This window comes from Chrysemys picta, chromosome 1 (genome assembly GCF_011386835.1).
Source record: "Chrysemys picta bellii isolate R12L10 chromosome 1, ASM1138683v2, whole genome shotgun sequence".
NCBI classification, from domain to species: Eukaryota; Metazoa; Chordata; order Testudines; family Emydidae; genus Chrysemys; species Chrysemys picta.
The window spans coordinates 333,700,903-333,724,861 of record NC_088791.1 but is presented as its reverse complement, the minus strand read 5'-3'; the positions used below and the strand labels follow the sequence as shown (position 1 = coordinate 333,724,861).

At 41.1% G+C, this 23,959-nt stretch overlaps 1 protein-coding gene across 15 annotated transcripts in view; it reads right to left on the bottom strand.

The window, feature by feature from the left end:
- The window catches only part of DLG2 (discs large MAGUK scaffold protein 2), a 1,449,438-nt gene that overhangs the window by 697,766 nt on the left and 727,713 nt on the right, over nucleotides 1-23,959 (bottom strand). Inside the window, exon 1 of one of the 15 annotated variants that reach the window (XM_005287566.5) lies at nucleotides 13,297-13,662. The exons of 13 other annotated variants lie outside the window; for them this stretch is intronic. In XM_005287566.5, the coding sequence (XP_005287623.1) occupies nucleotides 13,297-13,374 (78 nt within the window). In that variant the 5' untranslated portion in view covers nucleotides 13,375-13,662. Of the gene's footprint in view, nucleotides 1-13,296; nucleotides 13,663-23,959 lie in introns of those variants that run through there. One more of the 15 variants, XM_042855979.2, reaches the window with a different exon arrangement.

Below are 23,959 nucleotides of genomic sequence, written 5' to 3'. Positions count from 1 at the left end.
AAAGACTATATTGTACAGACCAAATATTAGCACAAATTTTAGCATCTGAATCCCACCGTGTCTTCATTATCCTATCTCAGGGTAATTGTCTTAAGCAGATTTTCCATAGCTTTAAGACATTGACAATTTTTATATTATTTCAGTACAAAAACAGCATCTGGAATTTTTTTTCCCCTTTTCAGAAGATCTTTACTTTTCAATTAGAGTCGTTATCCTAACGATGTGACCTTGCCCCATCTCCCAGGTGCCCGTCAAGGTAGTAGTGACTAGGGGCTTTTGTTAATTTATGTCCAAACCTGTGTGTTGCATAACAAAAGCTTTTGGGGCATTGTTTTACATCCACACCTGTCCATAATGTAGGAGAACCAGTGAATGAAAGGTAGATTGCAATATGCTGGATGGCGCTGGAGCATAGAACCTGTCCCATGCAGGTCAGCTGTTCAAATCCAACAAAGGTTGATAATGACAAAGTTATTGTATTGGTGGACTATGGGAAAGGAGCATGGTCATAGACCAGTTAACACTGCATAGGTGTCCAGTTCACACAAAGAGCTACCTAATGTAACATTACAGTAGAACGTCAGAGTTACCAACCCCTCAGAAATGGAGGTTGTTCGTAACTCTGAAATGTTCGTAACGCTGAACAAAACGTTATGGCTGTTCTTTCAAAAGTTGACAACTGAACATTGACTTAATACAGCTTTGAAACTTTACTATGCAGAAGAAAAATGCTGCTTTTAACCATCTTAATTTAAAGGAAACAAGCACGGAAACCGTTTCCTTCCCTTGTCCAATCTTTTTTTTTTAGACTTTCCCTTTATTTTTCAGCAGTTTATGTTTAACACAGTAGTGTACTATATTTGCTTTTTCTCCCCCCTCTGCTGCTGCCTGATTGCATACTTTGGGTTCCAAATGGGAGGTGTGGTTGACTGGTCAGTTCGTAACTCTACTATTCGTAACTCTGAGGTTCTACTGTACCTGGCCTCTTCATTGGTAGTCTCAGAAGAGGAGCCAAAGCCTACAAATGATCTAGAGACTATTTTCCCCTATAACTAGGGGTGAAGGCTCCAGAACAAGGCTGAGACACAAAGAACTGAGGGGAAGCTAGCTCAGCTGTTTCTTCCGTTATATGTGACCTGTGGTCAAGAAGACAACTTGATGTCTGCAGAGGTGTCAAGCTAATGTTTCACATGAACACTTAGGACTGGTCTTCACTAGGAAAAGTGGTTTGTTACCACATTAGCTAAACCAATGAGGAGTTCGGTAGCACCTTAAAGACTAACAGATTTATTTGGGCATCAGCTTTTGTGGGTAAAAAACCCACTTCTTCAGATGCATGGAGTAAAAATTACAGATGCAGGCATAAATATATTGACACATGAAGAGAAGGGAGTTACCTTACAAGTGGAGAACCACTGCTGACAGGGCCAAATCAATCAGAGTGGATGTGGTCCACTCCTAATAATTGATGAGGAGGTGTCAATACCAAGAGAGGGAAAATTACCTTTGTAGTGAGCCAGCCACTCCCAGTCCCTAATTAAGCCCAAATTAAGGGTGTTAAATTTGCAAATGAATTGTAGCTCCGCAGTTTCTCTTTGTGTCTGCATTATTATAAAAGTTACCTACAGAGAGTCATTGAGATCACAATAAGCCCAATTCTCATTTTCACCAAGTCCTTTTTTACACCTCTCTGGCACTGCAAAGATACCTCAGATTAGACGCAAATTACATGTATACCACCACTGTCACGGTGGTGTCAAAGGGCTTTTGTATAAATGAGAATCAGGCCCAATATAATTTATTTAGAAACTACAGTTAGAATTCTCATATCTGCTTCTCAGAAGGCTTTGACTCCATTAGACAGTGTTTCTTGTCAATATATTAACCTGATCTATATCTACATACATATTAGAGATGCCAAGTGTAATTCAAAACACACGTCAAACAAGTATTTTATTATGCTATATTTTACATTGCTTATGGAAGACACAGATGAACAACTGAGGCCAAAGATATTCACACTTGTGTATTACCATTTTCATAATACACTTGCAAATTGCAGAAATATGCAAAATAAAAAACAAATTTCCATAAATAATGGGAAACATTTGAATTAAACATTATATTCACAATGCTACACACCGGGATTTAACTGAACTTGATATAGCTATCAACTAAGCCGGCAAAAATCCTATGAAATTCCAAATACAGTTCATTACACTATATTTTAGAAGGTGATAACCATAAACAAATTATTTATAGAATACAAAGAGAAAATTATTTTTCTTCCTTTTAGAAAAACAGTCTCCTGTAGTTGGTGGTAATAAAGCTGGTTATTCATTAGAAATAGATCCAGACTGACTCTATTCAAGTCACAGCATGAGCACCCAAAGTAGCAATTAATGTAGGCATTGGTGTGGAAGTGGTTTTCCAAATGCCATTCCGTTTCTTTTTGTTTTGTTTTTATGTGACTGAGGTGAAAGTTAAGTTGAAAAACTACAACTACTATTTCTGAAAGGTACATAACACTAAGCTATTTTATATGATATCAAGTAGTGACCACCTTGATTATAAATTTAAAAGCATTGTTTTTGCAGAGCAGTCTTGGTGGCACAGTGGAAATGCAATGCATTACCATATGAAGCATCCAGCTAGGATCAATTGCCAATGCCAATCCGAGTAGGGCAGAGATGGAGCTCCAGTCCATAGCAAGGGAGTGCCAATAGTTGCTTAACAGAAACTTCTTTAGCCAATGAAGGAGAAATACAGATTGACTTTAACACGAATCCCCTCTACTTCTCCTTAGTTGGGAGGACAGTGGCTATGAAGGGGGAGTGCCTTGCAACACATGGCGGGACCCATTCAGGGATGCACATACACACTCAAAAACTCCTCCTAAGAAAAAGCTAAATTTACAAGGGAATAAACGATTGCAGGGGATTAACTTTAAGCCATGGATGCATAATAAGCTATTCGTGATTTACTCTTGTATTTTTTGGAGGATTATTTGGATTCATTTTATTATGATTGTAACTCACCTCTACCTATCAGGTGTCTCCTACCAGTATGTATTAGTAATTATATACACTGCCTTATAAACAAGTACAAAAACAAAAAACAAAAACAAAAACCACAAGTTTAGTTGCCATGTGGATCTGAATTAAATCTCAATACAAGGGGAAAAAAAAACTTATAATTAAGGCCGAACCACCACCACACCCACCCACAACCTGGAATCAAACTTAATCCCCCACTAATGCTGTTGTGCTAAAGCAACAGGCACGCTGATGAGCAAACACAGGGGTATTAACACTCTTGTCAAATGGAGAATTAGGTGCACAAATCCTTTTGTAGGGAGATGGGAGCATCTCCCCAAATCCATAAAATACAACATGCAAAGAACATTTAAAAGCCTGTTCCAGTGGAATGTGATAAAGCTGGTATCTGCTCTTGTAAGAGGTACTAAAGGTGACATGAATCAGTATGGCAATTTTCCCTTCCCCTAACTCCAGGTGTTCAGTCATGAGATACAACCGCATTTGCTCCAATCCCTCAGACAGAGATAAACACCTACAAGATCGCTATCAAGCATTCTTAAAACTACAATTCCCACCTGCTGAAGTGAAAAAACTAATTGACAGAGCCAGACGAGTACCCAGAAGTCACCTCCTACAAGACAGGCCCAACAAAGAAAATAACAGAACACCATTAGCTGTCACCTTCAGCCCCCAACTAAAACCTCTCCAGCGCATCATCAAAGATCTACAACCTATCCTGAAAGATGATCCCTCACTCTCACAGATCTTGGGAGAGAGACCTGTCCTCGCTTACAGACAGCCTCCCAACCTTAAGCAAATACTCACCAGCAACCGCACACCGTACAACAAAAACACGAACCCAGGAACCTATCCTTGCAACAAAGCCCGATGCCAGCTCGGTCCACATATCTATTCAAGTGACACCATCATAGGACCTAACCACATCAGCCACACCATCAGGGGCTCGTTCACTTGCACATCTACCAACGTGATATATGCCATCATGTGCCAACAATGTCCCTCTGCCATGTACATTGGCCAAACTGGACAGTCTCTACGCAAAAGAATAAATGGACACAAATCTGACATCAGGAATCATAACATTCAAAAACCAGTGGGAGAACACTTCAACCTCTCTAATCACTCAGTGACAGACTTGAAGGTGTCAGTTTTGCAACAAAAAAACTTCAAAAACAGACTCCAAAGAGAGACTGAATTCGAAATTAATATGCAAATTAGACACAATTAACTTAGGCCTAAAAAGAGACTGGGAATGGTTGGGTCATTACACTAATTGAATTTTTTTTCCCCCATGTTAAGTTCTCCTCACACCTTCTATGGGTCATCTCGATTATCACTTCAAAGTTTTTTCTTCTGCTGATAAAATGTTATATAGGGGTTGACTGTAGTCAAGTAAAAGACTTGTTTCGCCTTTAGCCAGGGCTGGATTAACTCTCCTGTGGGCGCAGGGCTATTAGATTTTGTGGGGCCCGTGGGTGTTTGGAGTGGGGGACTTGGCTCAGGGCTGGGGACTGGGGTGTGGGAAGGGGTGAAGCTCCAGCTGGGGGGGGGTGAGCTCTGAGGTGGGGTCAGGGATGGGACAGGAGATTGGGGTACAGCAGAGGTTTGGGGTGCGGGCTCTGGGTGGGAGTTTGGGTGGAGGAGGAGGCTCAGGGCCAGGATGGGGGGTTGGGGTGCAGGTGGGGATGTGGGGTCTGGGAGGGAGTTTGGGTGCAGGAGGGGGCTCCGGGCTGGGGTAGGGGATTGGGCTGCAGGAGGAGGTGCAGAGTGCAGGCTCCGGCCAGGAGGCACTTAACTCGGGCAGCTCCTGGGTCAGCAGCGCTGCAGGGCTAAGGCGGGATCCCTGCCTGCCCTGGCTCTGCGCTGCTCTACTCTTCGAGGTGGCCAGCATGTCTGGATCCTAGACAGAAGGGTCAGGCCGCTCTGCATGGTGCACGCTGCCCATGCCCACAGCATTGTCCCCGCAGCTCCCATTGGCGAGTCAGTGCTCGCGGCTCCCGCCCTGAGTGGGTTGGGGCACCGAGGCTCGGGGACCAGTGTCTGGCCCTCAGAGCAGAGACTTGCCACGGGCCGGATGAAAAGAAGCAGCGGGTCGCATCTGGCCTGCAGGTTAGCCCGAGGCCCTGGGCTGTAGCCCCTAAAGTCCCTGCATTAATCTGGCCCTGCCTTTAGAGCAAAGTTTTTAAAAAAGGCACTGGTGGTCTGTGGGTTCTATTGTTCCTTTGGAGTGACATCAGCTGGGCAAAAAACATTTTCCAGACCCTACAAAGATTCCCACCTCCCTCGCCCCCTATTTGGCACTGGGGCAAACACAAGACCTTCCAAAGTTTTTCACAAAAACTAGAGCGAATGAGAGAGTGAGCAACTTTAGAATAGCCAACAGTTAGGGCACCCGCCTGGGATGTAGGAGACCCAGATTCAATTCCTGCTTTGAATGAGGCATGTGCAAGCCCTGACTACTGGCTATTTTTGGAGAGGGGGGGCCTCTCCCTCTCTCTCTCTGGTTTTGAATAGAAATTCCATCATAAGAACATAAGAAAGGCCGTACCGGGTCAGACCAAAGGTCCATCTAGCCCAGTATCCTGTCTACCAACAGTGGCCAATGCCAGGTGCCACAGAGGGAGTGAACCTAACAGGCAATGATCAAGTGATCTCTCTCCTGCCATCCATCTCCATCCTCTGACAGACAGAGGCTAGGGACACCATTCCTTACCCGTCCTGGCTAATAGCCATTAATGGACTTAACCACCATGAATTTATCCAGTTCTCTTTTAAACTCTGTTATAGTCCTAGCCTTCACAACCTTCTCAGGTAAGGAGTTCCATCCTGGACCCAAGAAATTTTTCTTGACAAAAATTTAATCAAAACTGACCCTTTCCCATACCAAATTTTGTTTTTGACAAATCAGAATTTTTTTTTTTTAAACAAGAAAAGTTTAGTTACAAAATTATAAGCAGCTTTACTGAGGACTGAATAACTACTGGAAGGTCCAGGTTAGCAAAATGTACAAGCAAAGTAACTAAATATTGAAGAGATATAATACTAATTACAGATAAGAGAACCTGTGTCCTAAGTTGATGTTTTATTAATTTGAATTGCTTTCCATATTTCTTGTGTGCACAGATTCTGTTCTTTTGTTGTTGTGGATAAATACTGGTATGAATGAATCTCTCTCATTTCTCTCAAATTAGCTAGCTAGCTGGAGAGCTGCTTGTAAATAAAAGGGTTTAAAGGAAGATTAATTGCCCTGAATTGGCCTACTGTTAAGGCAAGTTGCATTACAAATAAAGACACAGGAGAGATATTAAGGATACACTCTGCCATGAAGAATCAGTTGATAAAGGTAATAGCACTGATGTAATATACTTAGACTACTGTAAGGTATTTGACTTGGTACCACATGACATTTTGATTAAAAAAACTAGTAAGATCTAAAATTAACATGGCACACATTAAATGGAGTTGAAGCTGGATAGCTGATAGATCTCAAAATGTAATTGTAAATGGAGAATTGAGCTATGTTTCTAGTGGAGTCATACAGGGATCCATTCTTGGCCCTACACTATTTAATATTTTATTAATGACCTGGAAGAAAACAAAATCATTATTCACAAAGTTTGCAGAGGACACAAAAATGGAGGGAGTGGCAAATAATGAAGATAGTTTCACTGATACAGTGCAATACAGATTGCTTGGTAAGCTAGGCACAAACAAACAATATGCATTTCAATACAGCTAAATGTAAACGTGTACATCCAGGAACAAAGAATGTAGGCCATTCTTGGAAGCAGCGACTCTGAAAGAAGATTGGGGGTGGGGGTGACACTCTGGCCAAAAGGGCTAATACAATGTTTGGATGCAGAAATAGAGCACTGATGTGACCTCTGCTGGAATACTGTGTCCAGTTCTGGTGCCCACAATTCAAGAAGGATGTTGATAAATTGGAGAAGGTTCATAGCAGAGCCACGAGAATGATTAAAGGATTAGAACAGATGCCTTATAGGGATAGGCTCAAAGAGCTCAATAAATTTAGCTTAACAAAGAGAAAGCTAAGGGGTGACTTGATTACAGTACAAGTACCTACACAGGGAACAAATATTTAATAGTGGGATCTTCAATGTAGCAGAGAAAAATATAACACAATCCAATGGCTGGAAGCTGATGCTAGACGAATTCAGAATGGAACTAAGACATTCGTTTTTAAACATGAATAATTAACCACTGGGACAATTAACAAATGTTGTGCACCATTGACAATTTTTTAATCAAGAATGCATACTAAGATGGTCTCTACTTCAAAAGGAATTATTTTGGGGAACTTCTATGGCCTGTGTGATACAGAAAGTCAGACTACATGATCACAATGGTCCCTTCTGGCCTTGGAATCTATGAATCACTATTTAGTCACACTGCTGATTGTATTCTATAAACATTTCCAACGACGGAGAGTGCATTTCTAGAGAATTGCATTAATTACACATTCCAGCTCTGTCAGCCTTTTTAAAGGAAATATTTTTTCTTTCTTTTTGTAAATACCTACATGTTTTGTTTTTCTAGCCAATCCTTAACCTCCAAAATAGCAAAAGTACAGCCAGTACCAAATACATTATCATACTTCACTCCCAAAGTTCTGATCCAAGCCCATGGAAGTCAACTAGAAGGCACTCATTGCCCACGATATGCTTTGCATCAGGTTCTAAGTGCCTTACCCAAAACTAGAGCTGTCAATTAATCATAGTTAACTCAAGCGATTAAAGCAAAACAAATTAACTAGATTAAAATAATTAGTTGTGATTAATCTCAGTTTTAATTGCACTGTTAAACAATAATAAAAAACCAATTTAAATTTATTATAAATATTTGTGGATGTTTTTTCTTTTTTGTCTTTTATGCTGCTTTTCCTGGTGAGGGTTATGGCGGAAGCATGGACTAGGGAGGACCAGACCTCCCTTTCCTCCACAACAGGTTCCAGCTCCTCCTGGGGGATTTCCCAGCATTCCCAGGGCAACCAGGAGATCTAATCCCTCCAGCATGGCCTGGGATGACCTTGGGGTCTCCTCCCCGTGGGATGTGCCTGGTAGAGTTCCAACGGAAGCTTCCCAGGGGGCATCCTTATCAGGTGCCCAAACCACCTCAGCTGGCTCCTCTCAATCCAGAGGAGTAGCAGCTCTACTCCAAGACTCTCCCACATTGCTGAGTCCCTCACCCTGTCTCAAGGGTAAGCCCAGCCACCCTGTGGAGAAACCTCATTTCCACCGCTTGTACCTGCAATCTCGTCCTTTTGGTCATTACCCAAAGTTCATGACCATAGGTGAGGATGGGGACGTAGAATGACCTATAAACCGAGAGCTTCATCCAAGAACTCAGCTCCCTTTCACCACCACGGATTGGTACAGCACCCATATCACTGCCGCCACCGCACCAATCCGCCAGTCGATCTCACGCTCCCACTTACCATCCTTTGTGAAGAAGATCCCTAGATACTTGAACTCTTCCACTAAGGACAGCTGCTCCCCCCCCCCCTCACCTGGAGAGAGCAGTCCACTTTCTTCCAGGAGAGGAGCCTGACCTCCGATTTGGAAGTGCTGATTCTCAGCCCAGGTACAGTGCTCACTTTATATAATTTTTATTACAAATATTTGTACTATAAAAAGATAAAGAAATGGTATTTTTCAAATCACCTCATACAAGTACTGTAGTGCAACCTCTTTTTCATGAAAGTGCAACTTACAAATATTTTTTTACATAACTGCACTCAAAAACAATGTAAAATTTTAGAGTTTACAAGTCCACTCAGTCCTACTTCTTGTTCAGCCAATCGCTAAGACAAACAAGTTTGTTTACATTTACAGGAGATAATGCTGCCCGCTTCTTATTTACAACATCACATGAAAGTGAGAACAGGCCTTCGCATTTTCACTGCTGTAGCTGGCATTGCAAGGTATTTATGTGCCAGATATACTAAACGTTTGTATGCCCCTTCATGCTTCAACCACCTTTCCAAAGGAGCTGCTTCCATGCTGAATTTACATTGGTATTCAATTATTGTTTAACAGTGTGATTAAAACTGTGATTAACCACAACTATTTTTTTAATCTCACGATTAATTGTAAGTATTTTTTAATTCATTTGACAACTCTACTTAAAACCTTTTACTTCAATGGGAATTCATATTGTTCAAAATCTGAACACCACTCATTATGTAGCTGTTATCTTGAGAAATTCTAAATCTGACACTATCCGCATTTTATATAAATTTCTAAAGGAAAACTCTGCTCTGTCTTTGTGATATTATGAAGCATTCTCGTGAGGTGGCTCATATTGTGAACTACAGGAGAGAGGATCTTAGAATTGCAAAGGCAATAAATAAGAGCACTTCAACATTAGAAAAACAACAAGTACAAGTCATTTTAAACAAATACTTTTTTCTTTACTGCCTTTTTGTGAAATTTCATCACTTTATGCATACAGTTAAGAGAATAATAGATTTTTTGATTTGGTGAGTGAACTGAAAAACTAGAAAAATATCTGGTTAGTTTCTAACAAATTGCTTTTTTGTTTTGTTTTGTTTTTCCTCACCAAAATAAAAATCCCACAAAAATTTAGACTGTGTCCATTTGAAATGACATTTTCAATTAGCAATGTCAATTTGAATCAATATTTCATCTCTAAAATGTTATTCTGAATCAATGTTTTCTTTTGAAATGAAATGTTGCCATTTTTTGTTTTGTAAATGTTGAAATCAAATGTTTCAATGTTTAAGTCTTTGTGGATTTTTTTGTTTAGTTTTTTTCAGCCAAAACTGTACACTGAAGTCAACCCAAGCAGTTCTGGTGCCCCAAAAGTTGCATTTTTGGCAAATTTACTATTCACTGAAGAAATTTCACTGTAATTATTGCTATAATAAAGCGGCCCCACACAAAGTAATTTTCTTTTAAAACAAAATATAGTATGATAATCAGAGTATCTTTCATTCCACTCTGTGCTGATCTTTGGTTTTCCTTCTTAAATCAAATTGATTAATTGCTCCATTACCTTTCTGCACCACTTCCAATCATCTGCAATACTTATTTTTACAGCTTAACCACATGAAGTTAACATCTCTTGATTTTTGCTTGATTGCAGTTTAATGAGAAAAATTCAAATTATCAATCAAAGGACTTGTCTACATGGTAGGGTAACATGCTCTATGGGGGTGTGGTGCTCTAGGGGGGTGTGATTTCCAAAGTGCACTAACATATTGCACATTAATTAATTGGTCTCTGTAGAACCTGCTGGTGCACACAAAAAGTTCCCTATATAGTACTGTTTCAAACACAGTTATTTGAAAGCGAACCAGCAGGGTCTACACAGTACAACCGCAAAGTACTTTACCATCTTTAATTACACAAGTCTCACAGGCAAGACCAACTGTCTTAAGTAACCTTTTCTCAATATTGGCAGACTTCCCTCTTAACTATATAACAACTTCATAGCAGCGCTACTAGTAGTAACATAGTGTTAAGAAGTCCCAATCAGAATTGGGTCCCCACTGTGCAAGGTGCTGTACATACAAAAAATCTCAGTCCACGTCCAAAGGAGTTTACAGACTAAAAAAATACAATTAAGTATGACAATTTTTCAAAATGCCTCTCTTTATCTAAGAGAAAATTGGAACATTTTTAAGGGCAGCTAGTGGAGGTAGACAAGGATTATCCTATTTTTTTACTTACAGAGAAACTGAGGTTCAGAGAGGTTAAGCCTGACATCTGAAATTTATGGCAGAGACAGTTACAGAGCCCAATTCTCCCAATTTTTAGTGCCTGGACTTAAACTACAAACAATTCTCTTTTTTCTGCATATATTTGCTGTTAAAATCTTTGTTTGCAGATTATTATATTGAACGGCTTGTTATGAAAAGCATAGCTTATTTAAATCATGCGTGAATGCAGCAAAATAGCAACTCTGTTTTCAGGTAAAAATATTTGAACAAGGCAAAACAAGCTAATAGTTATATTGATTATTCAACTGAGCAGCGCCAATAACATAAACCTTACAAAAACAAGTCAGACGCTTTTTTCATTTACTTATTGTCAACCATGTTTTCAAATAATTTTCCTGCTACCAAATTACTGGACTGCAGATATCAGTGTTTATCAGTTTCCGACCATCGCTAGCACTCAAGAGGAAAACCTACGTGCCATACTAGGCCATGGATTTCCTCCTGCCACTGGTACATCATGGTGATTTATGAAAGGAGTTCTAAGTCACTGGAAGCACTGCGTATGGAATGAAGCCTGAAGGATGAATCCTATCCATGGCAATAATCAAGACCAAAAAAAAGATGAATGAAATCTGAGCACAAACGTGGTTCTATATTTTGGTTCTTAGGAAATTCCAATAGAGAACGGTCTATTAGCGTACTGGAACAGAGCTCATGTAAGCATTTCCCCGCAAACTCTCAACAGCAGCTCTTAAACATGAATACCATTGAACACAGTAGGGGTCACAAATGCCTGATAGAAGTCCTATAGAACTGAATAGGGATTAACCCAACAGGTTTCTACAAAAGCTATTCTATAAATAACTTAAGAATTTAATAGGCAGTGATATGTTTACTATATTTTAATATTATTTTAAACTATGCTATAGAATTCGATAGCAGGAATACCATTTTCTATTAAATTCAATTGTATTTTCCCATAGAGATTAAATAAGATTAAAAAAAAAACCATGTGTACACACACTTGTTTTATATAATGCAGTCTAGACCAGCTTTAAAACTTCTGAATGTGTCTCTGTCTGATGGATACCTAATCTCTCAGCTACCATTTTGGGGTAGGGGAGGGTGGAGGCTCCCATGGGAGGAGGTAGTCAAGGCTTAAGTGTTGGGTTTTTTTCTCCCTCTCCCTCCCACAAACAAAACACACCTAGCACAAGAGTTTATATGGTACCACAGATGGTTGCTTTAGTGAGAGTAACAAAAAAATGATAAATCCCACATTAAGACAATGGAATTTGTGACAACATAAGAATGGGTAAAAAATGATCACATGAATATGATTTTGGGATAATTTTCCAGGATGTGGATGTTTAAGGTACAATCTGTCATAGCTTTGGTGCTGTGCATTTTTGCCACTTGGAATCTTGGAAAGATAGGGCAGTCTCCTCCCAGAATCATAAAAACAAACAGTTTACTTCTGGTTATCACTTGTTCCAGGTCAAGAGCGTTTTCAGCTACCAATGAATTCAGATGACGGAGCAATTGTGTGCTGGGTCAGTGATTATATCACAAAGAAATGCCAAAGAAATAATAAAGAAACCTTTTTAGGAATCCTTTTGCTACATCAAAGACAAAAGAAACCAAGGGAGACATGACATGAGAGTAATGAAGGCAACTTTACAGCTGTATAGTTCAATCTCTTTTCCCCAACCTACTGCTCAGAGTTCCAATTTTGGTGAAATCATCCCATTTTAAAAATGGTGTCTATCATTCTGTTAATTCAACACAAAGATGGACTACAGCTCTTATAAATACCTTCTATAAATCAAAATGGAAGACTTATTCCCAGTGCTCCTAACTGTAAATTCTAACACATTTTAAGTTTTGTTCTTCAGGGAAAGATGACAGAGGCATCTTCGGTATGAGGACTTACAGAAAACAGCTGGTTAAATAGTCACACATTTTATAAAAAATGATTTTATGACTGCTGTAAAAACAGAGTAAAGAAATAATGCTAGAAACCAATGACTAATGGATAAGATTGTAGCCATTTAGTTTTAATATAGCTACTTCCTATTTAAATAGGAGGGATCCAAGCTACAATACAGCATTTCAACAAGTACCACGAAATAAAATCCCCAACCCTTTTAACACTTAACATATTACATTCTGATTGGTGCCATATTAGATAAATATATACAAGCAGCAAAAAGCAATGGTTGTTTGAGAACCTAATGTTGTAGTCATAAAAATAATGCAGCACAGCAACAAGTTTACTGGAGTGTTCCCTGAACACGCAAGATACCAGATGTACTGCTGTTTATTTTTCAAATGAAAGGGCCATAAAGACTTTGGAAATGATTATCTCTTCAGCATTTAAACAAACTGACAAGCACAGAAACATGAATCAAGAATGTTTGCATGAAATCACATAAATAGTGATAGGTCATTTTCAGTTTATTAAAAAACCTAATCAGATATACTACAGTATGTAGTACAGGAGAGGCAAGGCTAATATTCCCACCAAGAACATACCTTCTCTATTTTTGCTTTCCTGGCATTATGCACAAACCTGCGTCCCAGCTTCTTGGCATACCAAATAGAGGCAAACATTGTAGTGATTGTTCAGATTTCAGTCTGGATATGCAGCACAATAAACTTCCACCAGAGCTCAAATACAAGTCTAATGATGGTAAAGGTCTCACTACTACGCTGTTGCTTTCTCAGATCCTCTCATAGTGGTTTCTGAAAAACCCTGTATGACCAGTCTGCAGGTGTATTTACATACTGTCAGCAGGAGGTCCAGGGTGAGGCATCTTTGCATCCAGCTCACATCCAGTCTGCTAAGTGCCTGTCTGCAGTTCTTTAGCACTGTCACCACAAACTACATGTGTGTCAGTATGAAAGGAAGCTGCAGTAAACTAGTGTAGCAGACAGCTCACCTCCTGCTTCTTGTGTTCTGAAATTTAACTCCTTGATTCTTTTTCATTTGCTAGTATGCAATGACAAGAACAGTTTCAATGCAAGATACACAGTACCACAGGTAAATCAAAAGGGGCAGAAGTGCTGATAGAATAGGAATGTATATTCACTATTAGATGAAGGAACAGGTGTTTTACATGGCCAAATGCAATTAAAATATAAAAGAGAAATGAGTGAACTGATTCACTGATAACACTGTTTTAAGTTGCATATATTTTTCTCCGGTTTTTCAGTTGACAAGTTAAAACACATCACATCTATTCAATTCATTTCCTGATACCAAATGTAGCTTTAAGAGATGTAAGACTCACTTGAGGATCTTTGCTATGTGAATTCATTCATTATGAAACAAGAAACTGACATTCTTAAATTTGCTCTTTAAGTTCTGCCTTATTTAAGCTTTGTTTGCGCCTCTTCCTTTAATCACTAGTTATTTTACATGGAGCGGTGAAATGCTTACGAATGCTTATTTTTACAACAAAACAGCAATCTGCTGCTTTCCTGTTGCCACGTACCTCAGCTTTAACCCTTCCATTTGCTTTGCTGTTAAATTCTCTGCTAAGCATTAGGCAGAAATATATCCTTTTTGGCTGCAGAGTAACAACCAGAGTAACAACCAGATGTTCCTCCCAGCCAAGGGCAGTTTTCAAGTCATAAACTTATAGGGTTTCCAGCAGGGTTTCACATTTGATATTGATTAGCATCATAGGGCAAATCCTGGCCCTGGCCCTAGCCCTCCCAGTCCCAAGGCTATAGAAGTGCTAAGAAGTAACAGAACCAGTGATCTTCCACCATGCAGGGGTAGAATTTGTAGAGCCCACACCCAGGAATTACTTCCGCCCCGCCATGAGGGTTGGGGCAATTCACGATTAGCAGAGACTGGACAGTAAGCCCACTGCTAAATGGTTCCAGTAGTTACTGCACTCCTTGGAATTAATGCACAACAGCTTCCATGGAGATGGATCTACTAAGGGCCTAAGAGTTTGGGAAGCAAAGAATTCCTCCCCAGTTTAAGACTCCTAAGCACAGCACAGCCACACCAAGGGCACTAGCCTGCTGGGTGACCTTGGGTAAGTCCCTTCAACTCTCCGTGCCTCAGTTTTCTCACCTGTAAAATGGAAATAGTGATACAGACTCCTCTGTAAAGTGCTTTGAGATCTATAGATAAATAGAAGGGTTCTGTATATTATTATTTCAATGGAAATTTTTTGATTAAATACAAATTTTCACGAAAAACCTGTTTTTGGCAATAAAAAAAAAATCAGGTTTATTGGGAGGTTTTTTTTTTTTTCCTCCCATTAAATGAAAACCTGAAAAATTCTAACTAAAATGTTAGTGTCTGGTGAAATCTTTGGGAAACTTTTTTTTTTTTTACTGCCAACCAATTCTAACTAACTTCATTAATACCTAGTTAATCCTGTCAGTCCTCACATTACAAGTTAGGTCATCAGAAAGATGGGGCAAAAACGGACATATCTGGAGTGAGGCTGTTGAAAGGGAATTGCCAGTCCCATGGTACCATTCTCCTCTCCCCACCACCCATGGGACTCTAAAGAAAGGACAGTTGAATCTCTGAGGTGCAAAGACTGATTAGATTCCAGTACTGGGTTTACAATGGCATGGTGCCCACACTCAGAAGGAGCCTCATCGCCCAGACCGTGACCCTATGTCTCCGCGTTCCACACCGAGGCCCTGCCCCCACTCAGCTTCTTCCCCCAAGGCCTTGCCTGCTGCTTGCTCCTCTCCGCCCCCTCTCCCACCTCCCCTCTCACTCTTCTCCCTCCCATCCTCATGAGAGCAGTGGGCAGAGCCTAGGGAGACAGAGGCCAAGTGGGGGCGGGGCCACAGGCTGGGCACTGGGGCTCACAAAAAAAGATTAATTCAGCCTTGATTTCATCAACTTATAATTGGGGTGTGCTACACAATGCAACTTGGCATCATGGGAAGGGAGAGCGGGGAGACAGGGAACAGACAGTGACCCAGCTTCACGGGGTATGTGCTGGGCGGTGAATCCTCCCGGAAAGGATTGTTAACCTTCATCAAAGGAACAATGTCCTGGAAGATTCAGCAGAAAACTGAAGACCTCATATTTAAAAAGGAGTAACCACAGATCAGAAAAATAGAAGGAAGAAAAAATAAATGTCCCTCTGCTGCTTTTTAACCAACACTAGAAATTTTCATGCAAATTATAATCCTACTTGCATATATACACACATACTGGAACATTACCCCTCCCCACAAGTTTTAGACACCGAAAAAGTATGCTTTGAAATTGCTTCAGTACTATTCCATGTGAATGTATTTCTTCATCTTTTTTTGAGATAGAGGCAGAAAGAAAGCCACTATTTATATAGAATTTACAGTATTCTTCTTCTGTATGCTCAGCTGCTTAGAGCCAGTCAACAGAGGAAATCCCAGTTCAAAGACAAATCTTATTTTCATGCCTTACCACTGGCATCATTAGGGGCATTACTGATCTTATTCCACCACTGACCCAAAAAGTTATAGACAAGGGAGGGTAAAAGAAATGTAAGAGTTATAAATGTATTTCTAAAACTCAAAACCACATATATCCCAAAAGGTACACTAAAGAAATGGTCAGATTATAAACCATTTTATTACGGTTCCTTCATAAACTATGCATTCAGAAATAGTCAAAAGTGGGCTTAATGGGATTTGTACCTACTGATTTTTTTTTTTTACTGTAACTATAACAAAGCCTTGTTTTACAGAGATGTTACAAGCTGTCCTGCTTTAGAAAATTGGAGCTCGCAGCTGTGGTCTGCTCACAGGAGGAATAAGTACTATAGGTTGATCAGTGAAGTGCTGTGTTCAAGGACAGACAGATGCATGTGATTGTGTAAGACTACAATTGCCAATATGAGATAATCAGTTAAGAGCAAATTTTACAAGGGGCTTCTTGCTGGGAATGAGTGGGTGCTTTCAATCAAATGTTCACATGTATACCATATATTAAATAGGATTCTCAGAATTATGTGAGCAGAGTTAGTATGTAGACAAATCTGCGGATGCACAAACAAAGTGAAATGGTTGATTGCTGCCTCTGATAAAATCCTATTATTCTCATGACATCAAATAAATAGCAAGTGATGCTCAAAGTATTGAAATAGACAATTATTTCAAACACCTTGCTATTTGTTGATATACTTCGTATGTCATTTTGACTGACAGCCTCTTTTTTCATTTTTAATAGTGCCGTTGTACTTAAACAGCATATATAAAGCAGTGCAGCTTAGCTTGAGACAGGGCATTCATCTTCACTTGTTAAGGGATGCACAAGTGGTGGTGTCATCCCCTCTGTGGTGAAGATACATGTCATCTCTCTAGTAAGTGTGTGTGCATGCAGTGTAGAAAATAGCCTCTTGCACGTCTGCCAGTGTGCGTGTTTGAATAGACACACACAACAGACAAAGCGTATATACATCACAGATGAAGTTGATAATTAAAAATAGTTTAGCCATATAATAAAGCAATTTCTATAATAATATTAAAACAGCCATATTAGGAAAAAGTTAGCCATTTAGGGCCTGAACAGATGCTGAGCATCTGCTACTCTCAATGAAGCTTTAATTCCCATTCACAAGTTAAAGGAGATACAATTAGGGCTAATATAGTAACCCCAGCCCTGGGTTTATAAATTCACATCAGGCAGAGCAGGGTGTGGGGAGAAAGAGAGGAAGAGAACAAACCAGGAGATTTCAGAAATGGATTGGACTGATCGTATTCAACCATCAGTTTGCCCTCTTTGAGAATGAAATTGTTCCAGCTGATCTTCCGATACAACATCATCATGTTGGGAAGCGTTATGAAAAGCTGTATTAGTCAGTGCATCTAGAAGTGCTAGGAACCTCAACTTGTGCCACTTATTTTGAGAGCCCAGCTCATAGATGCCCACCTCACACAAAGGCCAATGTAGACAGCAGCTCTGGAGAGCATTTTCAGTCTGGTTCATTGCTATATACAGGGTTCTTACAGGATGACTCCTCCTCCTTTCTATTATAAACAGCATTTTTTCCTAGACATGCCCAAAGTGACTATGTCTGCCTCAGCAACTGCTAAAACCCACACTGTCTTATCTACAAAGATTCTAAATTCCTCATGATCGGGAAGATGGAACAATGATTAATAATGATACTTTGCACATCTGTAAAGTCTAGAGGAGCTCAATCGTTTCATAAACAAATTAAACTATCGCTGTCAGATTGGTATTTTATAGATGGGGGAAATGAAATTGTTTACAGGTTACAAGATTCATCACAGGTGATGTAGCAAGTCAGTGGCAGAGTCAGGAATAGAGCCCAGGAGTTTGGATTTACAGTTACTTGTTCTAACAAAAATGAAAGAGGAGTTGTGACAAAGTGGGGTTTTTCCCCTTCTTATGTTGGATGTGAATCTTACTGTTTTGCATGAATACTGTGCGTATCTCAGTTTCCCTGCGTATTGCACCAAAGCCTAGGTGGTGGGAATAACGGTGTGTCACTTTTGCTGAGGCCCTCGGGGGCAGGGGAGGCTGCCCAGCTGCGTGCATGTAAGCAATGGACAGTGCCCTTCATAACCTGAGAACCAGGAAGGGGATGTGACCAGGTGACATGTTGCCCAGGAAGCAAGACAAAGAGCTGGAGGAGGGGCAATGGACATGTTGGAGGACAGGCAGCGGGGTCCAGTTCAGTCTCCTGTTTGGGACCCGGGGGAGGGAGTCCTCAAGATGGGCTTTGCCGGAAATTCCTGATTTCTGTGGTAACAAATTCTGTTCTACACTGTGTTCCTGTCAACTAATAAACCCTTCTGTTTTACACGCTGACTGAGAGTCACTGCTGATTGCAGAGTTGGGGTGCAGGGCCCCTCTGGCTTCCCCAAGACCCCATGCAGGTGGACCCGCTGAGGGAAGTACATGGTAGGAACAGGGGTGCTGAATGCTCCCAGGAAGGCCATAGCTGAGGAGGTTTTTGCCCTGGACAGCGTTCCCTGAGGGAAGTCATGCTACCCCAGAGTCCTGGCTCGCTTCATACAGGGCTGTTCCAGAGCATTGGGCCTGTGACTCCATGACAGGAGGAGAAGGATAAACAGATGAAAGAAAGGTTGGAGCAAGAAACTGAAAAGGAATAAAGATGAAATGGTGGATGCTGAGGAAGGCAGTGGCCCATTTTCTTCCTTTTTCCCCCCCTTTTTCCTGGCTCTAACTCCTATAGCCCTTCTCTTGTGCCGAGTCACTTTGCTCTAGACATTCTCCCTTCTGAAACTCAACTACAACAAAGGGTCATCCCTGGCACTGATGTAACCCTTAAATTATGGGCAGCTACTGTTTGCAATTTGGTGTTCTGCTCCTATGCAGCATAATAGTATAAGAGAACAAGGAAAGTTTTAAACTTAGCCAGTTCTCTCTCTTTTCCTTGTTAAGCCTTGGAGTGGAGACAGACTTAACTACGGTACTTAATTTTGATTTTCGAAATTGATTTTCCATTCTAATTTCTGCTGGTGCTTGGGAAACTCTAGTGAGCCACACAATTAACATTGCAAACTTTAGCAACCTTAAAAAAAAAAAAACTTTAGCAATGCCAGTTTTGCTCTTACCTTTGCCTATGGTTCAGCGTAAATTTGTCAAAAGTACCCAAATAACTTCAAAAATTTCAAAAACAGCAGTTAAAGTAAACAGTACAAAATTAAAGTGGCACCGAAGAACCTTAATTTACCATTAAGCTGCTCACATTCTTGCGACAAATGAAAGTAAGGAGTATACTGTTACCATCAGACTTGTATTTGTGTGGTGAAATAATAAAAAATAATAAATATAATAAAACCCCATCCACTTTATCCTTGAGGAGGGAAAGAGAAAGAATAAACCACACATGACAGATGCTAGTCACATATGTTGCTAGGGCACTTCTTGGAAAGTACTCAGACACAATGGTGATGAATGCCATGTATAAACCAACAGAATGCAATTAATTTCAGTGAGAGGAGGCTCATTCTCTTACCATCTACATATCTATGTTAGGACTTATATGGCCCCCAGCACTAAATATCAGAATGCCTCACAATCTTTGACATATTTATCCTCACAACAACCCTGTGAGTTAAGGCAGTGCTAGATCCCATTTACACAGATGGGGAACTGGGTATTAGATGGTATGTCTACACAGCAGCTGGGAGGTGTAATAGCCAGCATGGGTTCCTTACATGTGTTAGTCTGCTTAGGGTAGTGCCTAAAAATAGAGGTGTGGCCATGACAGCACAGATGACCGCTTGGGCTAGCCACCTGAATATATACCGGGGGGGGGGGAAGGTGTCAGGTGGGACTGTATACATGCAGCTAGCCCGAGCCTTTGTCCGTGGTGCTACTGTCAGAAAGTGAAGGTAATTGTAGAGACTCTGATCAAATTGGTGTGTGGTGGGGCGGCTGCCCCACACAGGGGGGAAGGGTTAAAGCAGACCAGAGGAAGCCTGCGCAGAACCCTCCAATTAGAGGAGGGCTCACTAAACAAGCCAATTGGGAGGTGGCTTGTTGCAGTGGCCAATCAGGGCCAGCAGGGGCCATATATAAAGAGCTCCTCAACAGAGCAGAGAGAGTCTCTCCCTGGCCTGCTAGGGAGAAGGATTGGCTGTCTAGGAACACCATGGCTAGAGCAGATCTGGGCAGGGTAGCAGAGCAGGAGGAGCTTCTGGCTGATCGCTGCCAGGCTGAGGCCCTGGAGGAGCTAGGGCTGCCCCCATTTGCCCTGAGGGAAGTGGCCAACATAGACTGCAGTTTGTCCCTGGAGCAAGGGAGTAGACTGGTGACTGCAGCAAGCCATTGGGGCAAGTGGCTGGACTATTGACTGATGGTTCCCCCCAAAAGGGGGAAGACAGCGGAGTGGGGCATAGCTTGCCCCAGAAGCAGATGCCATGGTCCGGGGACAAATGCGGGTCACAGAGTGGTGGAGACAGCAAAACAGGAGTAACGGCGAACGAGACACTACTGGAGAAGAGTGCCCTGCGGAAGGACTTGAGCTAATTGCAGAACGGTCAACAGGAGGCGCCACGGTGGTGAGTCTTGCACCATTACACGGTGGAATGGGGCCAGCGTAATTGCCATAAAAATCAGTTTGTACCTCTTTACCAAGCCACCTTCCTCTCCTCATTCAAACCCTTCCTAACAAAGCTACAATTGCACTGCATACAACTCTGCTCTGTCATCCATGAGAAGAAAGACAATTTAACAGAACCATCGCCGGTCAAAGAACCTCAAGTTATTTATCAAGCTTTCTTCATCATAAAATCAGAACATTTGACCAGCTCTAATGCTCACTGGCAGTCTAAATTGTACAGGCCATCAGCCTTCAGCTGGGCTCCAAGCCTATGGAATTTTAAAAAACTCTCTACTCTATGATGGTATTTCCAGGCAATAGTTTACTTTTTATTTCTAAATTTCACAGCTGAGCAATCCACCTTCATCCCTTTGCCAAATCAACTATTGTCACTCCAGACACTTCAACATTCCTCTCACGTGGCATTTGTGTGCTAAAATGGAAACAGTGGAATGACCTCACTACCCTCCAAACCGACGGAAAAGCCCCTAAGAAAGGAGGGAAGAGTATCATAAAAGCAGGTAATTGGTCCCTGTTTCACCACCACAGCAATATTATAGTAGCGTTTCACTTTCCATGCGTAGCTGTTGCTGAAGCAGACTGCAAAATAGACAAGGGACAGTTTGACCCTGGCTGGACACATTTTGAATTAAAAACACTTGGCTTGCCATGATCTATCTTTTGCCCTCCACACAGCAGTGTGCCAGGATAAACAGCTCCACAAAGCATGGTAACATGTTAGCCCCTTAATCTGTATGGGTCTTGGGAAGTAGGTGGAAAGGAACTCTGCTTTCTGCAGTGGGTTGAACTAAAGGTGCTGTCTCCTTGCTTCAGTTTCAGAGAATCAGGCAGAATGTAATGTGACAAAACCACACTCCTAAATGGTTCCGCGGTGACATGGGAATACCTATAAAGCATACAAGAATAATCACCTGCAAGGTTTGCCTTCAGAACCATTTAAAAAAAATGATTCTCAATGCCATTAAGGGCCAATAAGAACTGCAAGTTTAAGGGAAGGCAAGGGCCAGTTGCTCTACCACCCAATGTGACAGACAAAATTGTCAGTTGGTTAATAGACAAATTCTCTTATTTCACCAAATCGGACTGGGTAGAGATGAGAGCAAAAATTTCTCAGCATCTGAGCCAATGAACTGCTAATCTGACACTCCCTCAGTGCCAGCATAGAGGCTTTTCCAGTGTTGCAAACTCTGCGATTTTATCACTAATCTCATGGAACTTCATGTTATTCAGAAAACCTCAGCTGCCGAAATCAAGAGCTGGCACAAAAATTGCAGCTTTCATATTTAAAAAAATGTTTCTAGCCCTCAAAGCTGATGGGAAAAGCTTGAAAACATGATTTGTGTCACTTAAAGCCTCAGAAACCAGAAGGCAAATAAAAAGAAAACATACCGGTAACTTATTCCTGTTTTGTTTTTTTTAAGTCACACAAGTTTGAAGTCAATTCCTGATTTGTCGAGGTCTGACTCATGATTTTGAGCACAGTGGGTTTGATCACAGTCATGATCAGAAATAAAGTGTTAGTTTCATAATATGCAAATTAGCAAACATGGTGGCCTTCAAAACTAGGTGTGGGTGCTCTCATCTTTCAATGGTGTTTGAAGGTGAAAACTCAGATCAAGGACATATATCACCTTTGCGGATGCCACCTACACGTCAGCTGTGAGAAAAGCCACCAGCTCTCATCTTTTGTTTTAGTGGCAAATAACATGGAACAAAGGAGCCCTGGTTCATTCTGCTCTATTCAGAGTTAGACCTATGAATGGATTTGCTGTATTAGTTAGGGGTTAAATCTTAAAAGGGACAGATTGTGTGTATCAATTGCATGGGCATATGTCATAACTATAAAGGGAAGGGTAACAGCCCTCCTGTGTACAATACTATAAAATCCCTCCTGGCCAGAGACACCAAAATCCTTTTACCTGTAAAGGGTTAAGAAGCTCAGGTAACCTGGCTGACACCTGACCCAAAGGACCAATAAGGGACAAGATACTTTCAAATCTTGGTGGGGGGAAGGCTTTTGTTTGTGCTCTTTGTTTTGGGGGTTGTTCGATCTTGGGACTAAGAGGGACCAGACATCAATCCATGCTCTCCAAATCTTTCTGAACAAGTCTCTCATATTTCAAACTTGTAAGTAACAGCCAGGCAAGGTGTATTAGTTTTATCTTTGTTTTCTCAACTTGTAAATGTTCCTTTCGCTAGAGGGTTTACCTCTGTTTGCTGTAACTTTGAACCTAAGGCTAGAAGGGGTTACTCTGGGCTCTTTGAATCTGATTACCCTGTAAAGTTATTTTCCATCTTGATTTTACAGAGATGATTTTTACCTTTCTTTCTTTAATTAAAAGCCTTCTTTTTAAGAACCTGATTGATTTTTCCTTGTTTTAAGATCCAAGGGTTTGGATCGGTGTTCACCAGGAAATTGGTGGAGAAGTCTCTCAAGGCTACCCAGGGAAGTGTTACAGTAACTCTGTCTACCTCCCTTGGGGGGTAGGTAGACAGAGTTTCCCAAATAACTCATAAATAATTTGGGTGGTGGCAGCAAAACCAGATCTAAGTTGGTAGTTAAGCTTAGAGGTTCTCATGCACGTCCCCACATCTGTACCCTAGAGTTCGGATTGGGGAAGGAACCTTGACAGCATACATGGTCAAGTGGGTGCATAAGGTGCCCCTCACCCATTCTTTCATGGCTAAGCAAGGGCCTCCCAGATAGCATGGACAGATTTCTCCTGTGCTCTTTGGAGCACTAGCCTCTCCACACCATCCTGTGAAATAGACACACCAAAGGGAATGATTTGCTCCACCTTAATGGACAAAGCAGATTACTTAACCACCATGCACAGTAAGCAGCCCTAGAAGAGACTGTCTCCCTTGGGAGATGGTAGATTAGGGAAAGGTAAGAATTTCACTGGGGATTGGAAATACCCTTATCAATGAGTTTATTCCCTTCTAAGAGGGAGTGCTCCCTGCCATGGGGAGACAGGAGACAGCATGGTAACAGAAAGGGGCAAGAGCAGCTGATTCCTCCTCTGTACAAACATAGTAGTGTGACCCTGAACGGCCATCACCTATAACATTCTGGCCACCTAACAATATCCTGTATTTCCCCAACTCTT